The 25,755-nt window shown below is 37.5% G+C and overlaps 3 protein-coding genes across 7 annotated transcripts in view; 2 read left to right on the forward strand and 1 right to left on the reverse strand.

Annotated features, from left to right (window-relative positions):
• The window catches only part of LOC101739636 (bromodomain adjacent to zinc finger domain protein 1A), a 29,272-nt gene extending 6,955 nt beyond the window's left edge, over positions 1–22,317 (forward strand). For 2 of the 3 annotated variants that reach the window (XM_038020478.2, XM_038020475.2), the window contains exons 10-25: positions 120–354; positions 1,685–1,861; positions 2,546–2,712; positions 3,338–3,520; positions 4,027–4,197; positions 4,698–4,830; positions 5,403–5,603; positions 6,084–6,340; positions 7,063–7,178; positions 12,195–12,391; positions 12,973–13,059; positions 15,409–15,535; positions 16,082–16,158; positions 16,493–16,596; positions 17,157–17,320; positions 17,958–22,317. In XM_038020478.2, coding sequence (XP_037876406.1) covers positions 120–354; positions 1,685–1,861; positions 2,546–2,712; positions 3,338–3,520; positions 4,027–4,197; positions 4,698–4,830; positions 5,403–5,603; positions 6,084–6,340; positions 7,063–7,178; positions 12,195–12,391; positions 12,973–13,059; positions 15,409–15,535; positions 16,082–16,158; positions 16,493–16,596; positions 17,157–17,320; positions 17,958–18,135 — 2,574 coding nt within the window. In that variant the 3' untranslated portion in view covers positions 18,136–22,317. The remainder of the gene's footprint in view (positions 1–119; positions 355–1,684; positions 1,862–2,545; positions 2,713–3,337; positions 3,521–4,026; positions 4,198–4,697; positions 4,831–5,402; positions 5,604–6,083; positions 6,341–7,062; positions 7,179–12,194; positions 12,392–12,972; positions 13,060–15,408; positions 15,536–16,081; positions 16,159–16,492; positions 16,597–17,156; positions 17,321–17,957) is intronic. The other variant, XM_062676035.1, reaches the window with a different exon arrangement.
• A 447-nt stretch (positions 22,318–22,764) lies between these two features.
• Positions 22,765–24,592, reverse strand: LOC101746841 (uncharacterized). 3 transcript variants are annotated; one of them, XR_009976636.1, is made up of 3 exons: positions 24,290–24,488; positions 23,263–24,141; positions 22,765–23,070 (listed from the first exon to the last, which is right to left on the reverse strand). XR_009976636.1 is itself a non-coding variant. In XM_004925669.3 (3 exons), exons 2-3 carry the CDS (start codon positions 24,131–24,133, stop codon positions 22,846–22,848), a joined length of 231 nt encoding a protein of 76 aa, XP_004925726.1. In that variant the 5' UTR covers positions 24,134–24,141; positions 24,290–24,592; the 3' UTR covers positions 22,765–22,845. The 3 variants fall into 3 exon arrangements, 2 of the variants coding, with proteins under 2 accessions (XP_004925726.1, XP_004925727.1); XM_004925669.3 differs by having other exon boundaries at positions 22,765–22,913; positions 23,971–24,141; positions 24,290–24,592; XM_004925670.5 differs by having other exon boundaries at positions 22,765–22,913; positions 23,971–24,141; positions 24,339–24,476.
• A 389-nt stretch (positions 24,593–24,981) lies between these two features.
• LOC101739780 (kinesin-like protein Klp98A) overlaps positions 24,982–25,755 on the forward strand; it is a 50,491-nt gene continuing 49,717 nt past the window's right edge. Inside the window, exon 1 of the mRNA XM_012690022.4 lies at positions 24,982–25,255. Coding sequence (XP_012545476.2) covers positions 25,203–25,255 — 53 coding nt within the window. The 5' untranslated portion in view covers positions 24,982–25,202. The remainder of the gene's footprint in view (positions 25,256–25,755) is intronic.

Raw genomic sequence — 25,755 nt, forward strand, 5'->3', positions numbered from 1 at the left:
CGAGATGGGCTGCTCAATGCATTATTGTTGTGTAGCGCGTATGGGGACAAGTGATACTCGAGACGGCCAGTGACACACTAACATTTATTTCAAACATAACAATTATCCTTCTTCCTCAGATAAACGAAAGGAAACGCGAAGCGCAACTGCTCGCGTCGAAACAAGATCTTAAGAAAGAAGCTGCAGCTAAAAAAGAGGAGAACAAGCTCTCTGGTGAAAAAGCTCGAGCTATAGACGAACAGCTTAAAGTCGACACAGAGAAGCTGAACAAAGAAAACGACGAGAAAAAGAAAGAGTACGAAAAGAAATTAAAAGAACTGCAAATCGGATTGTTCGACTATTCTTCTTATCTTGGTTAGTTGAGTCAATTACAGAACTTATATATCGAGGATCAATATCGGATATTGAATCTATATATTTTCTGAATCTATATATTGATGGATGCTAGTAGATTTTCTCGATTCATGATATTTGAGATTTGAAACGATACGCTGATATAATATCGTAGTAGATATAGATTTAAGTCAACGTTATACGGTTGTTTTTCTGATATCAATTTATAATATGATCTTAAAGTAATAAAAAGAACATGAAAATAAAAATATCAAAAAAACTTTCCTTCATGCTTTTACCAGGCTTAGGACTGGCTACATTATTTTCAGTTTTTAGTATTTTATGTCTTAATTTAAAATTACAAAATATACCAAAAGAGTGTAGATTTCAAAAGTTTAATACAAACACAAGAAATAAACTCAATTATTTGGATTCAACTAAAAATAGAAAAATATGTACTTTAAAAATCTGACACAAAAAACTTTTAAGTATTTATAAACACTTGTCCAAAAATTGTAGTTCAAGGTCAAAGCGCGTGAAATTAAATTCAACGATGCAAATAGGCTATACTGCATTCAAGTTAGGGTCGAAAGTTGAAACTTCTTTCCTTAATTGTATCCTGCTGATACGCTAAGAATAATCTACAGACATATGGACTTAAATATAAGGTTTACAATTGTATGGATAATGCCTGTTTCTGTTTCATTCATCACATGATATCCCTATCGTGCGCTCACTCACTCTGGCCGATTCGATACGAACCAAACGAATATTGCTGATATTCACGAATCGGTACGATATGCCGATGCGCATCACGTCGAGCAATATCGTATATCGGCTGATATCGAAATATAGATTTCGATTCACGAATCGGTCCGATATGGCGATGCGCATCACATCGAGCAATATCGTGTATCGGCTGATATCGAAATATAGATTTCGATTCACGAATCGGTACGATATGCCGATGCGCATCACATCGAGCAATATCGTGTATCGGCTGATATCGAAATATAGATTTCGATTCACGAATCGGTACGATATGCCGATGCGCATCACATCGAGCAATATCGTGTATCGGCTGATATCGATATATAGATTTCGTGCGGGGCGATATCGGATTCAACGATATTGCTGCGATATATAGATATTGAATCTATATACGATTTATATCACCCACTCCTACTATCTCATTCTCTCGCTGGCTGAATCCTATACATGTCTCTATGGACATATTTTTTCGTTTCATCGAGTTTGAAATCACAACGATTCTAAAGAAGTTTTACTTCAAAAACTCCACTTGGACGTGCTGAAAAGAAAATTGATTTGAGAACATAACTATTTTCCGCAGGCATGGATCGCGCTTACCGTCGCTACTGGCTCAACCAGGCCGTGGCCGGGCTGTTCGTGGAGGCGGGCACGGAGCCGCGCGGGCCGTGCCGCGACAAGCCGCTGCCTTCCGCTCCTGAGCACGGAGAGGACACCCTCACCTATGTCACTAGATTGTTTGAAACCGAAAAGGAAAGAGGTATGAAATCCACGCAGTGAGTGTCATTACTGTTTCATAGAAAGCTATGTATCATACACAGCCACGGGAATTCCTAGTCATAAGTAAGGAATAAAACTTTTAATATTTATTATGTTGGGCATATACATAAATGAGTCGTCTATTATCAAAGCCGGCAATCTGACTTTTGAACAATATTGGTAAATCAGAAAAACTAATTATTGACTTTGTATTCCATTGGCTGTCACAAAACTCTTCGGAACGACATCTTAGATAAATAACAGGTTAACTATTAACCTTTATTTAATGCAGGTTTTGAACCGTATTCTTTGAAGGAGACGATTATATTCAAATCAATCTGTATTGACATATCAATAACATTTTTTTGTCCAAATGCACAGATTGCCACCTTTGATAATAGACGACTCAAATGTCTAAAAATAATGATGTAGACACTTTTACATAACTAAAATTAAAATACTACAACCGTGACTAATAATTGGAAATTTAATATCAGAGACCTCAACTTAAGCTTAGCTTAATTTGTATCGATATTTTTTTTAATGCATTTAATATTAAACTAAATTCGTTGCAACCTGTTTGCATTATGAATAACGTTATTTAAACAATTAAATGTTTTCTATTTCTGACATGAGTTTAAGTGATTGTTGATGTCTCTTACACTCGTAAAAATATTCTTTTCAGCGAGTAGTGATAAAGAAAATGATTCGGCAGCAAATTCACGGGGGAATTCCCCAAAGAAACCGCTCACGAACATCAATGGCTTAACACACAGGAACGGGTTCGATGATATCACACAACAGCTATTGATCTGCAGCGGAGATCTTTCTACGTGCAAAGTGCATGGAAAGGTGAGTCTTACAACACTTACACTAGAAACGATAACACAAATTTCGCAGAAGTTATTTGTAAATTCAGTTTTACAAATTTATAATATAGTCTACATAATAGTTAATATGAGTCGACTATTATCAAAGCCGGCAATCTGACTTTTGGACAATGATTGGTAAATCAGAAAAACGAATTATTGACTTTGTATTCCATTGGCAGTCACAAAACTCTTCGGAACGACATCTTAGATAAATAACAGGTTAACTATTAACCTTTATTTAATGCAGGTTTTGAACCGTATTCTTTGAAGGAGACGATTATATTCAAATCAATCTGTATTGACATATCAATAATTTTTTTTTGTCCAAATTCACAGATTGCCAACTTTGATAATAGACGACTCATATACCGTTTTACATAAAGGGGAACATATGGAAAATCATAAAAAGTATTAGAAATGGCTACAAAAACTAGATTCCTATGTGATCTGAAAAAGGAATAGGGTTCTATAATAGACATTTGTTTCAGTAGACTTAAATTTAAAATTACAATCCATTACTTAATAAACAAGATTTGAACTTATCATTACAAGTAACCGATATGAACAAATCTCTAAATAGTATATATAACACAATTAATTATCAGGTCGACCGGCCCCAATGGTGGGTCTACCACACAGAGGAACAGATAGAAGCATTGATCCAGTCTCTAAACAAGCGCGGTATTAGGGAAAGTGAACTCCGACAGAGCCTGGAGCTGGACAAGGACAACATCATTCAGTACCTGAGGAAATGTCCTGTCAAGTACCTCAATGGATCTGCTGCTAGTGTGAGTTGTTATACTTACTATCGATATATGAACGAGCCAGGTGTAACTCAACTAAAGAACACTACAGGGCTTTATATGCTATGGGAACCTTTGAATCAATTTTTACCGTTGGTAGGACCTCTTGGGAGTCCGCTCGGGTAGGTACCACCGCCCCGCCTATTTCTGCCGTCAAGCAGTAATGCGTTTCGGTTTGAAGGGTGGGGCAGCCGTTGTAACTATACTGAGACCTTAGAATTTATATCTCAAGGTGGGTGGCGCATTTACGTTGTAGATGTCTATGGGCTCCAGTAACCACTTAACACCAGGTGGGCTGTGAGCTCGTCCACTCATCTAAGCAATAAAAAAAAAGATGATGACTAGTTACACGATAAAGATAGTAGATCCTGTGAATTCTTATCAACACTAAGATTTACTGAATGAAAAGAAAAAAGAACAAAGACAAGAGCAGAAGGACTGGTAGGTACTATGGAATTACATTTAGAATATAACAATGTGCGTTCCCGCAGTCTCCCCCTCCCCCCGCGCCGCACTACACGCGCCGCCGCCCCCCGCCCCCCTCGCTCACCGTGCCGCGCGACTCCTCGCTGGCCGAGGCCGTGGAGCTGGTACTGCGCGACTATATCCTCGATCTGGAGGAGAAGATTCACTACGGATGCCTTGGAGCCCTTAAAGTTAAGGTGGGTGTTGTCTTTAATATTTACCTGGCCAGTCCTGATTACGGTTCCCAATTCCAAGGAATTAGGAAGGGAAACTAATGTGAAGAAAGGTATTTCATATTGTTGACTCTTACTGCATATTAAATGAACTTGAATATGGTCGAATTTTGACCACTTCTCCTCTTTGCTTATTAGTGTTTTTTTTTATTGCTTAGATAGGTGGACGAGCTCACAGCCCACCTGGTGTTAAGCGGTTACTGGAGCCCATAGACATCTACAATGTAAATGCACCACCCACCCTGAGATACAAGTTCTAAGGTCTTAAGCATAGTCACAACGGCTGCCCCACCCTTCAAACCGAAACGCATTACTGCTTCACGACAGAAATAGGCAGGGTGGTGGTACCTACCCGCACGGACTCACAAGATGTCCTACCATCAGTAATAAATAAGATTATTTTATGATCCTTGAACCCTAATTGTATTAATCGGTGTTAACTAATCACTTGCTAATACAAACAGGACCGCGAGGCGTGGCGCGGGACGATAATGCTGCGCGGGTACGACAAACAAGCCGACTACCTGACCTGGGGCCCCAACCAAATGTACAGAGATGACTATCACCAGCCCAACGGCGTTCTGAATATTCCTCAAGGTATTTACTTGTATAATATTTGGGTCATTAAGGTAAAAAAATTAATCCCACACAAGGTTGCATTGCTAAATACATTCGATATTAAGCCAATATTTTAAAAAGAAAATCATTTACGTGATATCACTTCACTGCCAGCAAGTCTGGTCAGTCAAAGAATGTCCGTCATTCTGGAATAGTCTTATTATATTCTTAACTAGCGACCCGCCCTCGCTGCGCTTCGGAAACATTAAATTTTATTATTGAATAGTTGAGTCCCGCGATGTTACCCGCGGTTATTGTCGTATCGTGAGTGACGCCGCGGGGCGAAGCTAGTCTAAAAAAGTAGCGTTACTCCTTATATCATCAGCTACCTGTCAGTAAAAGTCCCGTCAAAATCGGTCCAGCTGTTCCAGAGATTAGCCGGAACAAACAGACAGACAGACAAAAATTGTAAAAAATGTTATTTTGGTTTATGTACGGTGGTATATATATTCATATGCATGTTGTAAAAAGCGGTTATTTCAATATTACAAACAGACACTCCAATTTTATTTATAATAGATAATAAACATTTTAATTTCGTATTTCAATAGATCTTGACGAAACAGAGCTAGAGTCGATACCGGTGAACAAATACCGCGACCCCGGCTACTACCTGGAGGCCGCCAGGGTGAACGGAGTCAAGGTAGAGGGCGACGAGCTGAAGGCGAGGCGTGACGTCATCCGAGGGCTCGCCTGCGCCCTGCTGCAGGTCTCCCAGGCCATACACGCCAAATACTTGAAACGGCCTCTGGGTTAGTGCGGGCTATCATTATGTGTTGTGGACTGATGAAAACAGTTGGAACAATTCTAATAGATAAGATCAACACCGATTTGCACTATTACTGATTTTTTACTGGTGGTAGGACCTCTTCAAAGTCCGCACGGTTAGATACCACCATTCAGCCTATTTCTGCCGTGAAGCAGTAATGCGTTTGGGTTTGAAGGGTGGGGCAGCCATTGTAACTATATTTGAGACCTTAGCTTAACTTAACTTATATCTCAAGGTGGGTGGCGCATTTCAGTTATATATGTTTATGGGCTCTAGTAACCACTTCACACCAGGTGGGCTGTGAGCTCGTCCACCCATCTAAGTAATAAAATATATAGATATATACTCATTTGATATATACATTGCCTTCGTTTTCGATTGGGAAGTGATCTTAGAAGTAATTAAGGTGATTCCTTCGTCTCGTGTCTGCGCCGCGTCTGTATCGTTCCGGTTGGTTGTGCAGGGTGGGACGAGAAGGGGCGGGCGCGCAGCACGGAGGGTGGCGCGCTGGCCCGCTGGCAGGTGTCGCTGCTGGAGTGCGGCAGCGCGGCGGGCGCGCGGCTGCACGCGGCGGCGCTGCACGCGTCCGTGTGCTGGCGCGCGTCCGTGCTGCGCGCCGCCTGCCGCCTGTGCCGCCGCCGCGCCGACCCGCACGCCATGCTGCTGTGCGACGCCTGCAACGCCGGCCACCACCTCTACTGCCTCACGCCGCCGCTGCAGGTACAAGCAGTTGAGAAGTGGCAAGGGACACCCGGATGGAACGAAACTCCTTTCGATTAATTAGTGAAGGAGTTGTAATAAAAAAATATATTTTTTTAGTTATAATAATGTTTTGTATGTACAAAAAACCTGTATACACTGAACAAAAATAATCGTCTCGACACCACACTGTTGGACCACACAATGTAAAAGACGAAGCGAAAAATAAAATAACTAGCTTGCTTTCTATGAGAGAGAGAGACAGACGGAGAAACATGCGCACGCCGCACAGCTTACAACTATAGCAAAAAGTGTCTTTACAACTTTTGGGCTTAATTTTTTTCCGTATAGCCCCCTTTCGCAACGCGCGATAAGGAACTTCGTTCCAATAAAAAAGAACATTTCGAAACAATTCGAAAATCCACATGTAACATTATGAAATAGTGATAATAATCTCATAGAGGCAATTTCCAAAGTGATTTATTAAATCAGCATATCCATTTCTTTCATGCAAACAAAAGCCTGGCGAACTTAAGGTAAAATCGCACGTCTGCACGAGCGGATACTAAATATCTAATAATTACACTATTCATTTATTAATGATGAGTTAACAATCTCGTATGTCCACAATTTTAAATACGTCTTCTGAATATTTTAACTTGTAACTTTGTCAACATTAAAATCCACCATTATATAAAAATAAGTACCATTTACATAATTTTCAACATGATTTAAAAATGCAGAAAGTACCGGAAGGCGATTGGTTCTGCGATCAGTGCAAGCCGAAAGAACATAAACGGTCACCCAGGAAGAAGAGGAAACTGTACTCCGAGGAAGATGTCGAAGAACCACCGAACAGGCAAGTCCTTTCATTGAATATTTTGAAATAGTTGGTTACTGCAACACATAGATCATAACATTACGGTCCCAGCTTCAAATCAGAATGCACCACTGCCGTGTAAGCTTGCAATACACCTTACCAACAGTAAAAGTCGGTTGATGATCGCAGTGCGTTTGTATAACGCGTCGCCGATTCTCTGGCTCTCTCCCTTTGAACTAAGGACTACCAGGACACGCAAAGCAAAACACGGGCATGCTATTCTAGGATGACACCACACCGCCAAAGTTCGTTTATGTCCATGTAAACGGTCACATCTTTTTATCTCTCTACTTTGTGTTTATCTTCTGCGCTCTCATAACACAGGTGAAAATTATTTAAAATGGAACAGTTTATTTTTGTTTTATTTTTTTATTGCTCAGATGTGTGGACGAGCTCACAGTCCACCTGGTTTTAAGTGGTTGCTGGAGCCCATAGACATCTACAAGGTAAATGCGCCACCCACCTTGAGATATAAGTTCTAAGGTCTCAAGTATAGTTATGACGGTTGCCCCGCCCTTCAAACCGAAACGCATTTCTAATGAAACTAGCACGTTGAGATTCAAATGAGAACTGGTTTTTATTCATTCAAAAAAATATACACAGATAAAACACACAAATACCAATATAGGTTAGTTTCACATTAGTGACAACAGATGTCAGTACTTAACAGTATTTAATGTTGATTATTTAGATATAAATTTCAACACTCCCACTATATCTAATAATCATAACCATAAGCATTTATAAAAAAATATTAGGTAACATTTTACACAATCACCAATCCTAACAACTCCATAAAGGCATAATGTTTCTTAGCACACAAACTTTTAGTAAACAAGTCAGCGGGCATGTCAGCAGTCGACAAATAGTATAATTTTATTATATTATTTGAAACACACTCTCTGGCAAAATGATATTTCACATCTATGTGCTTAGATTGTTTGTGAAATACTGGATTCATCGACAACTTCTGTGCACTCTGATTGTCATTAAACAAACTTAAAGTATACATTTTATTTGTGATTTCAAACTGCAAAGTTCTTAAATATATGGCTTCTTTACATGCTTCTGAAATACTCATGTATTCAGCTTCACAGCTTGAAAGAGCTACTGTTTTTTGTTTCTTACATTCCCAGGATATTACTCCATTGGATAACAAAAAACAATAACCAGTATATGACCGTCTATCATATGTATTGTTTGCCCAATCAGCATCAGCAAAACCTTTAATTTCTTTATTTCCATTCTTACAATATTTAATACCAAATGATTTAGTCCTTTTTAAATATTTTAAAATCCTCTTAGCATAATGCCAATGCTCATCAGTATGATTAATATTAAACTGGCTTAAATAGCTTACAGAGTAAGTTATATCTGGTCTGGTTAAGACCGACAGGTACATTAGGCTACCTATAAGCTGCTGATAGGGCACTTGTTTAGTTACATTTTGACCAGTGTTTACATTTAACTTAGTCTCCATTGGAGTTTCAACAGTCTTACAGTCTGCCATTTGAAATTTTTCTAATAAACTCTCAATATAACTTTCTTGATTTAAAGTAACAGACCCTTCCTTTTTATCAAATTTAACATTCATCCCAAGACACTGTTTTACTTGCCCTAAATCCTTAATTTTAAATTTATTTGACAATATTTCCTTCAGTCTATTAGTTTCCTTTTTATTATTGGAAAAAATAAAAAAATCATCGACATAAAGGGCCACTATAGTTACCATATTTTCAATTTTCTTTGTATACATACAATGTTCTAATTTAGATTTCTTATAACCATTTTCAATTAAACAACTATCTACCTTTTTGTTCCAGGCTCTGGACGCCTGTTTTAAGCCATAGATGGCTTTATTAAGTTTTAACACTTTCTTATAGTTATCTGGGGTATTAAAACATTCAGGTTTTTGCATGTATATAGTCTCCTCTAAGTTACCATTTAAAAAAGCAGTTTTTACGTCTAAATGTGTAACATCTAGATCTAATTGGACTGATAGTGAAAACAAAAGTCGTAATGTTGTATGTCTAACAACAGGCGAGAAGGTTTCCTTATAATCTACTCCTTGTTTCTGGGAAAAACCTTTAGCTACAAGTCTGGCACGGAACCTAACCTTACTTTCACTATCATATTTCTTACACAAAACCCATCTACATTTAACTATAGTACTGTCTTTAGGTGCATCAGTAAGTTCCCAAGCATCATTATCTTCAAAACACTGTAATTCGTCCCTTATTGCCTCTAACCACTGTTCCCTATCTGGTCCTTTTAGAGCCTCATCAAGTGAAAGTTCACAAACATTTTGAATAACACTATTTTCTAAACACATATTAGAATAACCATACCTGTCCGGCTTCTTTCTTTGCCTAGAGGAATAACTTCTTTTAAGACTCACAACACTTTCCACACTGTCATCAGAAGAATCATCTGGTACATAAGTCTCATCATTATCATCATGAAAAATTTCACTTCCTGATTCATACGATGTGTCTCCCACTGAATCCTCACTGGATTGTGATTGTTCAGTTTCCTCAATCTGGACTACACTTTCTGTTTGTTTGGCATTTTCTATAATGATCACATCACGGCTTGTTGTGATATCCTTAGTGCTTGGATTGTAGACTCTATAACCTTTTACATCCTCTGGGAAACCAACTAGAATCCCTTTTACAGCCTTTTTATTCCATTTGAGGCGCTTCTCTTTTGGAATGTGCATCATCACTATACTTCCAAATACCCTTAAGTGGCTAATATCTGGCTTTACTCCATTCCACATCTCAAAAGGTGTTTCATTCAAATTTTCCACCACTATCCTATTTTGTAAGTATACAGCAGTATTGGCTGCTTCAGCCCAAAAGCTTTCGTCCATTTTAGCATCAAAGAGCAGACACCTTGCCTTTTCCACCACAGTACGATTAAATCTCTCTGCCAAGCCGTTCTGTTCTGGTGTGTATGGATTGCTTTTCTTATGAACTATTCCTGCTTTACTTAAATAATTATCAAACTCTTTATTCACAAATTCTTTCCCATTGTCGCTTCTAAGAATCTTAATTTTTCTGTTTAATTTATTCTCCACCTCAGCTTTGTATCTTTGAAAACATTCAAAAGCTTCACTTTTGTTTTTCAAAAAATAAATATAGATGTAGCGACTATAGTCATCAATGAATAAAATAAAATATCTGGAACCACCAAGCGACACATTCTTGAATGGCCCACATACATCCGTATGTATTATCTGCAGGAGATCATCACTTCTATTTCCATTATGTGGAAAGGGTAAACGATTTTGTTTCCCTTCGCAACACACTATACATGATGACTTTGATATTTCTACCTTTCTATCAAGTGTAAGACCTTCCACAGCTTTCTGCATTTTACTTAAATAGTTACTGTTGACATGACCAAGCCGACGATGCCAAATTTCACTCGAGGTCACCATTGCAGCCAGCCTTTCAGGTATTCTCAACTTATAAACTCCATTTAATAAGCAAGCTGTAGCAACTAGCTCATTACACTTATTAAATATTTGACAGCCATCATCTTTAAACAGGACCTTGTTGCCTTTTGCAATCAATTGACTTACGGAGATGAGATTCGTGGTCAAACTAGGTACACATAATACTCCTTCAACAACCACATCATACTCACAGTTATCTGTCAATGTTGTTAATCTCACATCACCAGAGCACTTGACAGACACTTTTTCTTTATTCGCAACAACAATTTCTTGGACTGTATGATTGTTCGACACATTTGTAATCCAATGTTCATTCGCTGTCAAATGGCCACTAGCACCTGAATCAATGTACCAATCATTCTTCGAAAAACAACCATTTAGGAACACGGCACTGAACGCATTTGTTTGTTTACGTTCACTGAATTTGTTATTTGATGAATCTTTTACATCATTAGGACATTGATTACGATAGTGTCCCGTTTGTTTACATTTGTAACATTTGATTACTTTTTGTTTTGACATTGATGTTGACGTCCGAGTTCTTCCGGTATTGGCGCCATACTTTTTTCGATAACTCGCAAATGCTCCGCTAACGTCGCCACTGTCTTCCTCCAAGTCCATCAATTTTGTTTTAATGGCGTCGGCCGTTATATTAATGCCCGAATGTTCAATCGCCATTATCATTGGCGAATATTTTTCAGATAATCCAGCTAAAAGCAATGATCCTACCCACTCATCATTAAAATGAAAGCCCGATCCACTCAATTTTTGGCTCGTTTCTATGATTTGAGTAACATAAGACGTCATAGATGTACAATTTTCAAGACGAATTGATATCAAAGTTCTCAACAAGCTGATCCTTCTAGTAAATCCTGAATCATCGAATAAATGCTTTAATTTTTCCCATAGTTTCTTCGTATTTTCGACATCCTTGATATGTACATATAGCGACGAGTCAATCGTTAGAATCAATTTTGCCTTGGTTTTCGCATCGGCTGCGGCTTCATCTGGATTCGTGACTTTAATACAGTCCGAAGTACCTTCCAGTATCAGAAAATTCTCCGCGGCGAAAGCCCACTCCTGGTAGTTCTCGCGACCTTTTAATTTTGGCACGCTTACAACGTAATTCGAACTCATTTTCACCGGCACAGTGTATTCTCAGTCCACACAAACTTATACAGCATTAACTTGCAAGTTCTTGACGGAAAAAACACGTAATTCTGGGTCCATAACCTCTAATGAAACTAGCACGTTGAGATTCAAATGAGAACTGGTTTTTATTCATTCAAAAAAATATACACAGATAAAACACACAAATACCAATATAGGTTAGTTTCACATTAGTGACAACAGATGTCAGTACTTAACAGTATTTAATGTTGATTATTTAGATATAAATTTCAACAGCATTATTGCTTCACGGCAGAAATAGGCAGGGCGGTGGTACCTACCCGTGCGGACTCACAAGAGGTCCTACCACCAGAATTTTAAAATAGTGTAAAGTTGCAAGTGATTGATTGGCAATGTTATGACAGCGAAGCGGAAGCGGAGGAGTGCGAGGATGAAGAGGGCGGCATCGACGCGGGCGTGTGCGCGGCGTGCGGCAGCGGCGGGCGCCTGCGGGCCACGTGCCGCGCCTGCGCCGCCGCCTTCCACGCAGAGTGCGCCGAGCCGCGCCCCCCGCCCGGCGCCGCGCGCTGGCTCTGCGCCGCCTGCCTCGCGCCCACCAGAGGTCTCTGTCCTAACCTTTATGTGTACATACAGGAATTCGAGGGTAGCTATGTGTCGACAACTAAACTCTCTTTTTTTAGTTCAATTCTTAAAAGAATCTTCATATACATGTAGTTGAATAGATAGAACCAAACGAAATCTGAAATAGGCACTATGAAATATTAAAAATATATATTCTTTTGTCAAGAAATGTTTTCACTATAATTTCCAGACGCCCCAGACTAGACAATACGTAGGTCTTGAGGTACCAACTATTAGGGTTACCAACGTCTATATAAAAAAAATTGACAACACAGATGCATACACATATATACTAAATAACAAAAAATATAGATCTAGGGGCTGTAAAACAGTAGAATTTGGTATCGACGTATGATTATTATGAAAAAAATCTTTTGACAACCCAAATAAAGATTACAATAACGTTTTAACCCTTGTATTCTATAATTTACATTCGAATTCGCTGTAAAAAATGGTTGTTAAAATTATGGTTAGGATAATTGATATTTAAGCCACAGTTAGCGACATGTAGAGTCAGCGAAACAAAAACATAATTGTAAAATGATAATTTCGATGTTGAAGCGATGTCGAGCGTCCGGCGCTGTGCTGCCACCGCGTTGTCCAACATCCACCAGTACACGAGGGCGCTGCACGCGAGCCCCTCCTCCGGTGCGTTACTGTCCCCCCTCCCACCACTCCCCGGCACACTGTCCCCCTCCCAACGCCCCCCGGCACACTCTGTCCCCCCTCCCAACGCCCCCCGGCATACATCATTTTAGTCATTATGGGAGTGCTCTGTGTACTGCGCACTAGTAAACGTGCTTCTAGGATAGAATGGCTAGTGATATGGGACCATTTAATTACTAAGCAATGGCGGGAGGACCACAATTTTCGTTTCGTTTCTGTCCGTGATCTGATAATGATAATACAATGTGATTGTACGGGAATCATTGCGATTCCTTCATCGTCTTTAAGTGTAAACACAATTATCAATATTTACACTTGAATTCAAACGCCGCAGGCCTTCTATCTGTCTGCTACCGTATGACGTCACAATAATCAAACTGATAGTTTTCTGTCATACAGCCAAGCGGTTAATTAATTTTATGAAAAATGCACGTTCCGTTGAAGCTATATAGCTAGTACGCAGATTTGTACATGGATGCACCCGGAATGTTGACGCTCTATCCTGATGCACTAAGATGATGTAGCACGGGATCACGCGAGGTCCCCCCCCCCGTGGCATGTCTCCCGTTCACCGTCATTGGTGCATTGTTCTTTCATTCATAAATCCTGTTCTTATTCTATTGCTTTTCTTTGGTTTACAACGTTCTTCGCAAAATGTTTACTTTATGCTTGGCAACCCTGTCGCGTAGGCCTTCATTGCGACATGTATCTTTACAATAAATCTCCCGTTGAACTATAGGAACTGTATGCTCGTCGCTGATAGTAGTGGCAATGCAAGAAGCCGACTGCCATCTTGAAATACACAGTAAAAGATCCTTATTCGCGCTTCCTTCGGTAGCGTTTTCACTATGCGCGGATTAAAAAAATGCGACCAAATTCCTATATTCGCGACTAAAGATTTCCTTATTCGCGGATCTAATTGATACATAGGTACGTATGCGTTGATAGACATGATTCCAATATAATAATATACTGACTACTTATCTTTTGAAAAAGCGTCGTCAAATGGATTAATAAAAAAGTAAAATGGACCTTATTACAACTTTGCCTAAAGTATATTTTTAAATGCGGACACGTGAGACGGAACGTTATGGATAAGAGCCGCTTTGCGTGTTTTATTGTTTGATATTTCCATTCGTTACAAAAATTGTGATAGACCATTCCGTATTCACGGTTTCTGTATTAGCGGTATATTTACGGAACATATAGCCCGCGAGTAAAGAGCTTTTACTGTAAAGAAAAGTCACATATCTTCGACATGACCCATATGTTCTTTCGTAAGCTCGCCTTGTGCATTCCCTGTTTTGTGACTTGAATGTTACTTTGATTCATGGCGAACAACCGTTAATCAGATTGCTTTTAATTTTAAACTAAACTATTGACATTTTCATTAGTACCCAATGACAACTCATATTTTACTGTTTATGTTTCTATAAAACACATAAAACTTCTTGTTTTAAGGGTGGGCTGTCCCATCTGTCCACATCGTTCATTGAGACCACTATTGAGATATTGACCTCATGTCTCAAAGTCGCATTGTTGTTGCGACTTCTATGCGCTTCTGTGAGCACTGACTACTTCGTAATTACCCATGTAGGTAATAGAAAATCTTCATTTCCGTCCCAAATAAAAATGCTTTATAGTAATAACAATGTCAGTAGCATGACTGCATGTGATAACGATAGATGTAGAAATCAAACTTCGTACACGCAAATGGATTATTAATTCATTTCCTTAATCACGATTTCCGAACTGATTCTTCTGTTTGTAACCATCAAACCATTGCTCATCTAAATAATTAGATTGCTTGTTAGAAATAGGACTTACCTTTCCTCTTTGTCAATTTGTAGAAATTAAGTTTGCTTTTTCCTAATATTGTTCCGTGATCTCATATTATTTACCTGCGCCGCCTAGTGAGTAGATATCTGACGTACAAACTAATATTTGAGAACAATAAATAGAAAGTTTATAAGGAAGATACAATTCTATAAAAAGCAATCAAGACTAGAAAGCTATTTAATTTGTGTTCTGCTTTATAGTGATTACTACTCACATGTAACAAATTACATTATTTTACTACAAAATTGGGACAAAAAAATGTGGAAGAGTAATTTTAAATGTTTTTCAATTTTTGTTTAACAAAGATTGTAGGCAATATCCATAGACTAAATATTGCTTCAAAAACATTATGCTGTGTGCCATCTATGAATTTGTTATATGATAAAAAAGTAAAAAAGATTATCAACAAGCAAGGTTAAAAAATTTAGTAACTTTTATTAAATAAATAAATATTGTACATATATTAAATTTTAATTGCTTTTTCATGTGTAGAGTCAGAAGACAGCGATTACAACACGACTCTGGTTAAACTGAAAAAGAGGAAACAGCGCCACAGCAACGACGCGGTGCCCCTGCAGAACGGGACCACCCCTCCTTCGGGGAAGAAACGCGGCAGGAAGTGAGTATTCATCACGCCCAGACCCTCGGGCGCTCGGTTTAAAGGTCGGCAGAGAGCTTTGACAAAACTCCTCATTCAGGGGCCCTTAGATGTTCTTGTTTAGGTACCTATAGTGCACAGACACAAAAGTGCCAAGCCCCCTTGTGTCCGTGAGATTGTCTGTCTGATTGATTGACTTGGATATTTTCTCACTCATGAAAGACATGATAATACTATGGTTGAATAATTTTGTTTTTAATGACAAATGACATTTTTTCTGCTTAAGGACAAGTAAATTAAGTAATTTACTTGTCCTTAAGCAGAAAAAATGTAAATGTAGGGTAAGTACCCTCTTTTTGGTTTTGGACTAGATAGCAGTATATCCCCCATAGTGCTTCTGTGTAAACAAACAATATTAATCTGCTAAATCAATCTTACCACACGTGTCAATTATTACACGTATATTTATTATAGATGAGACTTATTGTGTAAGCGAATTGACATTTCGGCGACTCTCACTGGTCATTGGTATCGGAGCTCTGACGAACTGTATTTGTTCACTTCCAGACCAAAACACGAGAAACTGAACATGAGCAACGGGAAAGATAGGAGATCGAAAAATTCCCTCACAAACGGAGTTCATGGTGAGTGCGGGGGGCGGCGCGGAACGCGGGGTGGTGGAGCCCCCGACACGACTGGACTGTTCTAAGTCGGTGGTTCACAGTTTGCTAAGTTGAATCAGGATACTAGTGTAAACACGTATCATTAATATGCTTCCTTAAAATTTATTTAAAAAACTTTTCTTTAACATCCCACATAAACTTTGAACCTTCTAATTTGGCATAACAAGAGTCGAGTTGTGTAACGTTTATCGGATCAGAACCAGGTTTATGCAACATCATCTTTCTTACTTGAACATGGTGGTGGAGCCGTTCGCGTCTTCATGACCCCTTACGAGAGTCCCCGTTCTGTCCGCAGAGGAGCGTGCGGCGCGCGGGCCTGACGCCGTGCAGCAGCTGCTGCGTGACGTCATCAAGCACAAGGACAGCTGGCCCTTCTACGAGCCCGTCTCCATTGAGGATGTGAGTCAAGCGCCAAGGCACCATAATCTCTTTTCTGGCCGGAGTTTTAACCTTAAGGTTCCCGCGCACGGGGGGCGCGCCACGTGTAGGACTCGGTGACCGAGGAAGCTAACTCCCCTGCGCTCGCCCGGTCTCCGTCGTGCTAGAGGGGACAAATAAAATAAAAAATATATTATTATCTTCTATTTATCGCAAATAATTTAATTTCAAATTGGGGAATGGATAAGTATTTCACAGCGTCATAGTATAGTGACTTCGCTGGATACGCGCGTCTTATCCTTTAGGCCACGGTGAAATTGTATTGTGCGGTTATAGTTACTTAGATTCTTTATTAATTAGATTAGATTTACTTATTATTCTATTACCTATTATTACTTAGATTAGATTTACCTATTATTCTATTACTTATTATTACTTAGATTAGATTATTTCTAAACTGTTTCGAAGTAACCATTTACTTAGCACGTATCATACACAGTTCATGCCCTACTAATATGAAGTACTCAAAGTTTATTTATAAATCATGAAAACGCTCTGTAACTTTGTTAATTTTATTTCAGGTACCTGATTATCTTGACGTAATCGATCAGCCCATGGACCTCACCACGATCAAAGAGAAGCTGGAGAAGTCCCAATACAGCTCGGACGAGGAGCTGATAGCTGATATAGCGCTAATATTCCATAATTGCTACACTTACAATACTGATACACATCCCGTTGCCAAGTAAGTTGACTCCAACTGCACTCCCATTTAGAATATAGGTTATTTAAAATGTTTCTTTGTGATTTGGAGAAGCGAGCAAACTTTATCGCTGTGAAACCCTCAGTGGGGGACCGGCTTGGTAATATTGCCATGTTCAGCAACAAAGCTTCATGCTGTTCAAAGCTCATAAGAGAAGGTCACCATACTCAGGAGACACTGTACTCCGTTATGGTACTCTTTAGCTCTTGTGAGTCCGCCCGGTTTGAAGGGTGAGGCGGTCGTTGTAATTATACTGAGACCTTAGAACTCATATCTGAGGTTGGTGGCGGCATTTACGTTTTAGATGTTTATGGGCTCCAGCTTCAAGCGATTTGCATCATCATCATCATCAACAGCCCACAGTCGTCCACTGCTGGACATAGGTCTCTCCCAATTCACACCACTGAGCCCGGTCTGTAGCTCTCCTCATCCACTTCTTGCCGACCACCGTTCGGAGGTCATCGCATCACCTAGCCAGGGGGCGTCGCTCGTTACGTCTTCCGCTGCGCGGTCTCCACTCGAGTACGCGTCTGCTCCAGCGATCGTCAGTCCTACGGCATATATGGCCAGCGATTTGCATATTGATAGTTTATAAAAAAATATAATTTAATTTTTAAAGGGCCGGTGGTCGCCTCGAGAAATTCGTGAACAAGCGCTGCGCCGAACTCGACTTGCCCTCGCTGCCCGAGCTCAGCTTCAGCAAGAGGAAGGAAGCCGAGTCTCAGGAACACTCTGCGGGCCCCTCCTCCGATGACGAGGACGACCTGCCCATAGCCAAGAGAAAGAAGCACAAGTAACACGAACAGAAGAGCTATATAAGTGTGTGTGATGTGATCGTGTAAAGTTGTAATATTGCATTGTGATTAAAGACAAACTGAAATCTGCTCGACGCGTCGGAAGTGTAGTGCTGAACTGTGGACGCGTTCTGAAAGCGACGCAATAGCGACCGGAGCGACGGGTCGCGTCTCTATTGCGTCACCGTCGCTAGACTTCATTCGCTATTTTGTTTAGTTCGACTTGTAATCGAGTCGAGTAATGCGGCTGGTGATTTTATTGTATGTCATTGTAAATACGGTATTAGGTTAACGTTTGTGGGAGGGTCCGTAAATGCTTACGTACGACTAGCTTACTGCTCGGCGCAAGTTCAATAGTTTTGTTCCTGTCAAGCTCGAAGCAGCTTGTGATTGTCCGTTTGAGTTTCACAATTTTGATCAACATTCGTTTGGTAATATAATATAATTGCATTTATGACTAAAAAACAGTAAGTCAAGCTATTTTACCTATTTTTATGGGTTTTATGATCAAATTACAATCGGTTTAATTCCCATTATTAATAGTTCCTGACCCGTCATTCCTTTAACCAAAGTTTTGGGCTCACCGGTTTGTTGTGACATGCCAGTGCCAGTGTCCCGGACAGTTCCTGATCTGTGCAAACACAGCACCAGTCAACGGTGTTCATAAATAATAGAATCTTGTATATTTGTTTGTCAAGGAGCTTGCACGCTTCGCAGATTTCATGCACGTATTTTTATTGAGTCTTAATTATCTTATTTATCCATACTAGATTAGAACGAAAATATAAACATTTGTAACTTATTGACGATATTTTTGATGTGAATGTTTTAAATTTTGTTCTGTTCTCGTGTAAGTTTGGAAAGTATACATAATATTATTTATTAGTCACTCGTAGTAATAATATAAGTTATGTTATGTAAAATTCTTGTGAGAAAGTGTAGGGACGTCAGAAGTTCAACCATTAATAAGTTCATCATTCGAGGCAAGCCATCTCAAAATACTCAGTATTGTGGCTTTCTTATTGCAGCTGTAGACAGATAGTAGGCGAACCACGCGACTGTAAGTGGGCACGCGGCCGGCCCGCCCGGCTGGGGCTCGCCGTGTCACTTCTGGAAGCTTCACGTATTTCAAAATATTGGCTTAATTCAAGAACTTGACTACATAAGTCACATTAGAACATGTAGATATTACAATACTTATAATAAAATTGAAAGTAATATCTTAAGTAAATTAGATTTTTTTGCTCTGTAAAAATTATATCAATCGTTTTTTTTAATAGACGAATCAGTCTAAAGAGAAGAAAATCTAATTTGAAATAAATTGAAACGCTCTTTCTGTCCGCGGGACAGTAACTGTCTTAACGGCAACCCGAGCTGTCGTCGCCCTCCGCCTGGGGCCCGACTCGCATCACGACTTGCGCAAGCTTTCTTGCTAAAATTGTGACTAGATTCAAGTTGGAAGCAACTTGCGCGTGTTTCTGACACAGCGCCTCCGGTTTTATGTAGTCTGTGTATTATTGTGATAACGATGGGCCCGCGAGTCCGGTCGTGTGATTGTTAACGAAACCCTGTATTAAATATAAATATATAAATTATGAAACAAAACGATCAAGTGTATTTTTATCGAGTTATTTGATGTTATAATATCGATGTATAATATCGATTAATAAAATTTGTAACGTTTTATAGATTATATGGAACTGTGGTGATTCTGTGCAGTGTATTCAACGTAATAATAATACGAATTCTATATAATATATCGGTACAATAAACTCGATGTACAGAGTACTTGATCGAACGAATACCACCGTCAGTAGTTTGTTAGGCGACGTGTCTGCATTTAGTTTAAAGACACGTTATATTCTAGGATATATTGTGAAGTAGTTTAGTAATGACCCAATTTGTTCAAGATACATAGTCCTGCTCTAAATCTTATTGTGCTCTAACACTGATTTTCCAGTAACGGGAAATCAAACAGTCGCAATACGATTTCTTTTTATTTGTGCAATAGTTTATTGCGTTGTCTCCCAAATTATAAATTAACGTGTAGTCTAACAATCAAAATCAACGGTGTCAATATTAGTCAGTGACGCTTGCATCACAACACGGCTGTTTGTTTACTGAACTGGAATGTCACAAGGCAGTGATCGGCGTGCTTAGTGCGAGTTTTATAATGTTCTCGATAGCGTAAAAGGTAACCTAGAATTTGTATGCAGTTGGAACAGCGCCCCTAGCGGCAAACTTACGTAAACATTCCAACTCCATACAAATTTGAATTAACGTTTACGTTATCGAGAACGTTAAAAAACTCGCACTAAGTACACTGAACCTATATTATTTATGGTCGCGTGACGAATTCCAAACACCGCCTAAAAAATGTAAATAAGTAGTAAATTGAATAATTCAAAACAAAAATTCTGAACTTGACAAAACCCAAAGTTAAGAACATCACCACTCTTGTTAAAAATAATACTTAAAAGTGATCCTTTTAGTGACATTATGATTTTATAAAATAATTAAGTTATCTTTGAAAATTATGTCACACCTTTTCCATTTCCAAATACATAAAACTTGAACAAGTCTCTGTGTGTAGCTTTATTTTACGTATAGCGATCAACGTTTTAGTGATACTGTCCTAATATTAAGTTTGGTTTAGTTGACACGTGACTCGAAGCTCCAAATTGTGTGTAGACCTTACGACCAGCTAGCTCATCAGTGGTTATGTTTTGTTTAACAAATTTTATATTTCTATGCGTTTTTTATTTTATTTTTATTTAAGCTTTTCTAACTCTGTATTTTATTTATTTTGTGTTTTGATCAGGGCAAAGCCGTATTCTCGAAGCTTTTTTTTTTTTAATAATTTAATCAGTTAAAATACTGCATTTGAAAATTGTCATCACAAATTATTAGTGAGATTTTTAAAAAAATGGTATTTTTTTATGTAACAAATCATACTAAAGGGTACATTCTTGTGATCGTTTCTGAAGACAGCTCGTTCTATTGCCGGCACGTTGCAATCAGCTCTGCAAGTTTAATTAACAAAACTAATACTATAACAGCTACTATACACTATAAATAGTATAACAGCATTTTTGGTATTGCGAATTTTATTAAAGCATAATTCTGATATCAGAGCCATAAACTTGGATCCACTTTTTTCACAAATTATAATCGTGTGTTGTTTTTTATTTTGTTAATTAACATTATGTTTCTTAAAAATAATGACAATTTTTTTCATGCTAGAATTTAATAGGCTGGAACATCTTGGATACTTTCATCATTGGATTTGTAGTGATGGCGACCTTGTCGATATGCCGTTTTTTTTGTAACTATTGTCGTAAAAAAGATAATATGGAAGAAATTTAAAAATAAGTAGATGCTGAAATAAAAGACGAAATTTTATTGAAATATTTTTTTAACTAATTATATAAATAAGGTATAGAAAATACCTTATTCAGTGTTTACTTTTCATAGTGAAAAAATAACGTGCAACCTTAAGAAATAATCTATTTCATTCTTTAACAGGTTAAATTCTATAGATCTATGTTCGCTTTCTTTAACTTTTATCAATATTTTAAATAATGGTGCTAACGAAACGTAACTTACAAAAATGCTGTAAAATATGGTTGACAAAAAATAATTTTGACAGTGAATGATGTGTGCCTGTGTTAAGGCGTCCTTTAAATTCTATTAGCTATAGAAATTGTGGTACCCCACAAACACTGTAGCTAGGCCCCAGACACCACGGGCCTAAACATAAATCGTCACTATGATGTCTTTATTAGTATGAAAATTTTGCTACTAAATTTCTTGATCTACACATTGCAATAACTTAAACTCCTAATGCAGAACGCGATATGAACGTATTATTTCAGATAGAATGTGCTTATTTTTAAAATTACGATTTCTATGATTATATTATTCTTAAGTAAAATTTGTTAAAAGCAAATGATAAGTATTGTTTAAAATATTGCATAGACATGCTTTTTGTAAGATTACTAAAAAAAATACTCATGAAAAATCTTTTAGTGTGTTTCAATAATTATTAATTGCATTCCGATTTGTGATGGAGCTTTGTAAGTTCTAATTTTTTGTTTATTAGTTTGTGGAATTTGTTTGTCATTGATTATAATATTAATGTAATTAATTTATGTGTTTAGTAAATAAAGCACCCCCAAAACCAAATATGTTTTATTTGAATAGACAATTGGAAATGTTTAATTTTATTGGAATATTTTCGATCATAATGACAATCTTCAGTAAGCATAAACTCTTTTAAACAATCAGAGGCAAATAGAAATATAACCTACTTACTAGTAATTTCTACACACACAAGTGAACATAAGTTTTTTGCATAATTATCTACCTATTTTTACATTGAGTTTGTGACCCACCATGTTTACCATGGATATGAACAAGACAAAGCTGGAAGGTTGAAGTGAAGTCTCAATTTTATTTTAATTTAACAGCTGTGTCACCTTCACAGTGAAATGCAGTATTTCCCACATTTATTCTTGCAGATATTGAATTCAGGTCCTTTCTTTAGATAGTACTTTCTTTCCTGAGCTCTCATTTTAGTCACTAAATACATTAAAAATGAATTCTAGTCAGTTTCTTCAAAAAAACAACGTAAACTAGCCCATGATTTTATTATTGCTTACAACATAAATAAATCAAACAATTTATTACAAGCTGTGATTGGAACTACTACATTTAGTGGTGTTCGGCAGCTTCTTTCCTTCTGATTTCAGCCCACTTGCTTACATTTTCAGGGGAGTTTGCTGAAAAATAACAAAATAAACATAGACAAACTCTTAAAATGCTACATAATATTCACCATAACTGCTGACACCTGCCAGTGAATTGCTTTATTGTGTTGTCCTGTTGTCAAGAATTGGTTATTGGTTAATGATCTTTTTAAATTGACTCAAAATGAAGCTAAGGCGTTTTTAAAGAAAATCTGTGCTAAGATTTAGGAGTGCTCCATATGTGGCAAAGACATAAGTCACAGGCACTAAATATAAACAGTTACCTAACAACTATAAGACAGTTACACAAAAATGTTCAATCCAAACCTTCGGGACATAATTAGTGAATAGATCAAATAAATATTCTGCTTAAGGCAATTACTTTGGAGTATTTATTTTTGCAAACAAAAATGATACAGGCTGATAGAATACTTGTGCATCAATTTGGTCAGAAGTTGAAATTAATTATCCTTTTTTCTTTATAGATTATCAATAGGGTTAAATATAATGCTTAATCATAGAGATAATTGGGTGTGTATAATAAAAAGAGTGTTGGTAAGTAAGATTAATCACAAAATAATAATTAAAACAGAACTAGAAATGTATGATTGATTTTAGTATTAGTTTCTCTCCAAAAAAATGAAAAACAAAGGTTTTGTCTCTTTTAGTCTGTTTCTACACTTACATCTTATCAAGCAACCGATTTTCTATAGGTTCATTAGTGAAGTTAAAAATAATTATAAACAAAAGTATGGTTATAATAGTTATATGTTGAAATTTGGAAATATTGTGGAGAACACACTGGATTATAATGATGTCCAGTTAGTTATGCCAAAAAACAATTTTTACATGTTTACATGGCTACCATTTATCAAATCTTAGGAGAGTGTAGTCTATAACAAAGGGAAAGCAAGGCAATTACAAAACAGGACCGCCAAATTAATTTTCTGTAATAATACGAATTTGGAACAATGTTAGGTTTTTTTTTTATTAATGAGTATCGCATTCTTGTAATTTTTGCTTTTGTAACTGGAATTGATCCTATTTGGTCATATTTAATAAAAATTGCATAAAATATTCAGGTGCTTACACATTTTGTGAATTTTGTAGAAGAGTGGTGAGGAAATTACGATGGCGGCAGCCCAGTAACGCCAAAGCCACAGATTCTGGAGGTAAAATTTATATGGGAACTGAGCGATCTTCGCTGAGAACGTGTAAGGGAACTTCATGGGGCGACCAGGGGCGTCCGACATCGTGAGGGCTGCAAAAATCAACAATATTATGTAATGTGTTTCAATGATCAGGATCGGTTTAAATTTTATACGATTAGTTACAGATCACTTGTTTGCTTTTTTAAAGTTAAAATCATTTGTTTATGAAGAGAATAGATAATGAAACTGTTACTATACCGTAAGTAAATCAAGAAAAGATTGAAAACACTTAATAATTTGAGATAACCTTTTCAGTTTTCTCAATGAAGTCTGATCGTAATCGAAACTTGTAATGTTGCCAAAACATTTTATATTTTCCCAGTTTCATAAATGTGGGCAAAATATTTATTGTTAAAGCAATCGTAGCTAAGCTTCAATATATAGCACTGTTGGAAACTCGCCACTTGAATAAATTTAGAAAAAAAGATGTTATATGGTGTTTCATGGTATGCGAGTTATTTTTGTTTTAGAAATATCCAACCGTACCCTAAAAACGTGTTGTTGTCGCTAAATAGTAGATCTGTGAAAAATAGATATGTTGGAGATAGCAATATACAGAATTCATTAACTAAGAATCCGAAAAAGTTTTTATACTAACACATTTTTTTAAGCAGTACATAGACTTTAAAAATTAGTAAAATACATTTTTAAGTGATTGTTGAAATGTTGAGTGGCAAAAGAACTCACTACAGCCCATAATTGGTCTCTGGAATACAAAAGTGCTTTGCGACAGAAATTGGCAAGATAATAATAGGTACATACACGTGTGGGCTCTGTTTGTACCATTTACACATAAATAGCATTAAAGAAAACAAAAAACAAAAAAAACCTATTTAGTTATTTAGGCCCTGTGGCTTCGCATAGACCTACGTTTCATGTTTCAGTGGGCTTTAGCCTTTCACTGACGTGCAAGTAGCTGTCAACTGTACTCTCTGACTCTCTGTCATTACATTGTTGACGGCTTGTCAATCACGTTTGTTCAAATTACTTCAAATGTCAAAGAACGGAGTTTCGATTCTAGCAGTCACAAAACGTAAACCAATATTAATGTGTCGTATTTTGTGTTATTAAATGTGAACTACTATTTATTTAAGTTATAATAATATAATGTATGACAATGGCCTCGGTAAAAGTTGCTGTAAGGGTTCGCCCGTTCAATCAAAGGTAAATATAATTTTTTTAAAGGAATCAGCTGTTGCACTAATGTTTTTGCACAGTTTTGTATTGTCTTTTAAGAGTATATATTGCGATTACACTCTAATTACTGTATTTTTGTATTATTATGAGTTAGATTATATTTTATGTTTGATAAAATGGTATTGACGAAGGCTCCGATGTAACGAAAAAGGGTTGTTTGTTAGAATCTGTTTGTTACATTTTGAAAGTACAAAAACTAATGATGTCACGTTGAAATGACAATGACTTTCACGGTTGAGTTGCATTTGGAGCAAACTGTACCTCGGACTCGGGTCGTAGATGAAAGTTGCCGAAAAAATGCAAAATAAAATAATAAAATCAGTGACCTGGTTCATGTTTAATCATTAAATTAATTCACAAGGAATGAATTTACAAGTCAAGAATCTTAGGAACGTACGCTTGTGAGTTTGTTTACTAACATGCATGTAAACAAATCAATTCCACCAATCAATAGACAGTATGTTTTT

The sequence above is a fragment of the Bombyx mori genome, chromosome 25 (genome assembly GCF_030269925.1).
Source record: "Bombyx mori chromosome 25, ASM3026992v2".
Lineage (NCBI taxonomy): Eukaryota > Metazoa > Arthropoda > Insecta > Lepidoptera > Bombycidae > Bombyx > Bombyx mori.